At 60.4% G+C, this 293-nt stretch overlaps 1 protein-coding gene across 1 annotated transcript in view; it reads right to left on the reverse strand.

Moving 5' to 3' along the window:
* SOX13 (SRY (sex determining region Y)-box 13) overlaps window positions 1–293 on the reverse strand; it is a 5,760-nt gene that overhangs the window by 2,905 nt on the left and 2,562 nt on the right. Inside the window, exon 5 of the mRNA XM_010018266.1 lies at window positions 152–243. Coding sequence (XP_010016568.1) covers window positions 152–243 — 92 coding nt within the window. The remainder of the gene's footprint in view (window positions 1–151; window positions 244–293) is intronic.

Here is a 293-nt window from a genome sequence, read left to right on the forward strand (position 1 = left end):
GACATAGGGCATTTTGACCTGCTGGAGGGAATAGGGGAGAGGAGCAGAGACAACAGGTAACCAGGGTGGGACACTGCAGTTGGGTGCCATCCTGTCCCCAGGAGGGGACACAAGGAGGCTGCGATCCCCCAGCATGGGAATGGGGACACACAAGGGGGTGTCCCCCACGTTTACCTGGATCTGTTGCTGCAGGAGGTTGATTTTGTGCTGCTGCTGGATGAGCTGCTGCTGCTGCTTGGCGATCTGGCAGAGGGGAGACAGCGGGGCCCAGCCCAGCAACCCCATCACGGCTA

The sequence above is a fragment of the Nestor notabilis genome, unplaced genomic scaffold (genome assembly GCF_000696875.1).
Source record: "Nestor notabilis isolate BGI_N333 unplaced genomic scaffold, ASM69687v1 scaffold16057, whole genome shotgun sequence".
NCBI lineage: Eukaryota > Metazoa > Chordata > Aves > Psittaciformes > Psittacidae > Nestor > Nestor notabilis.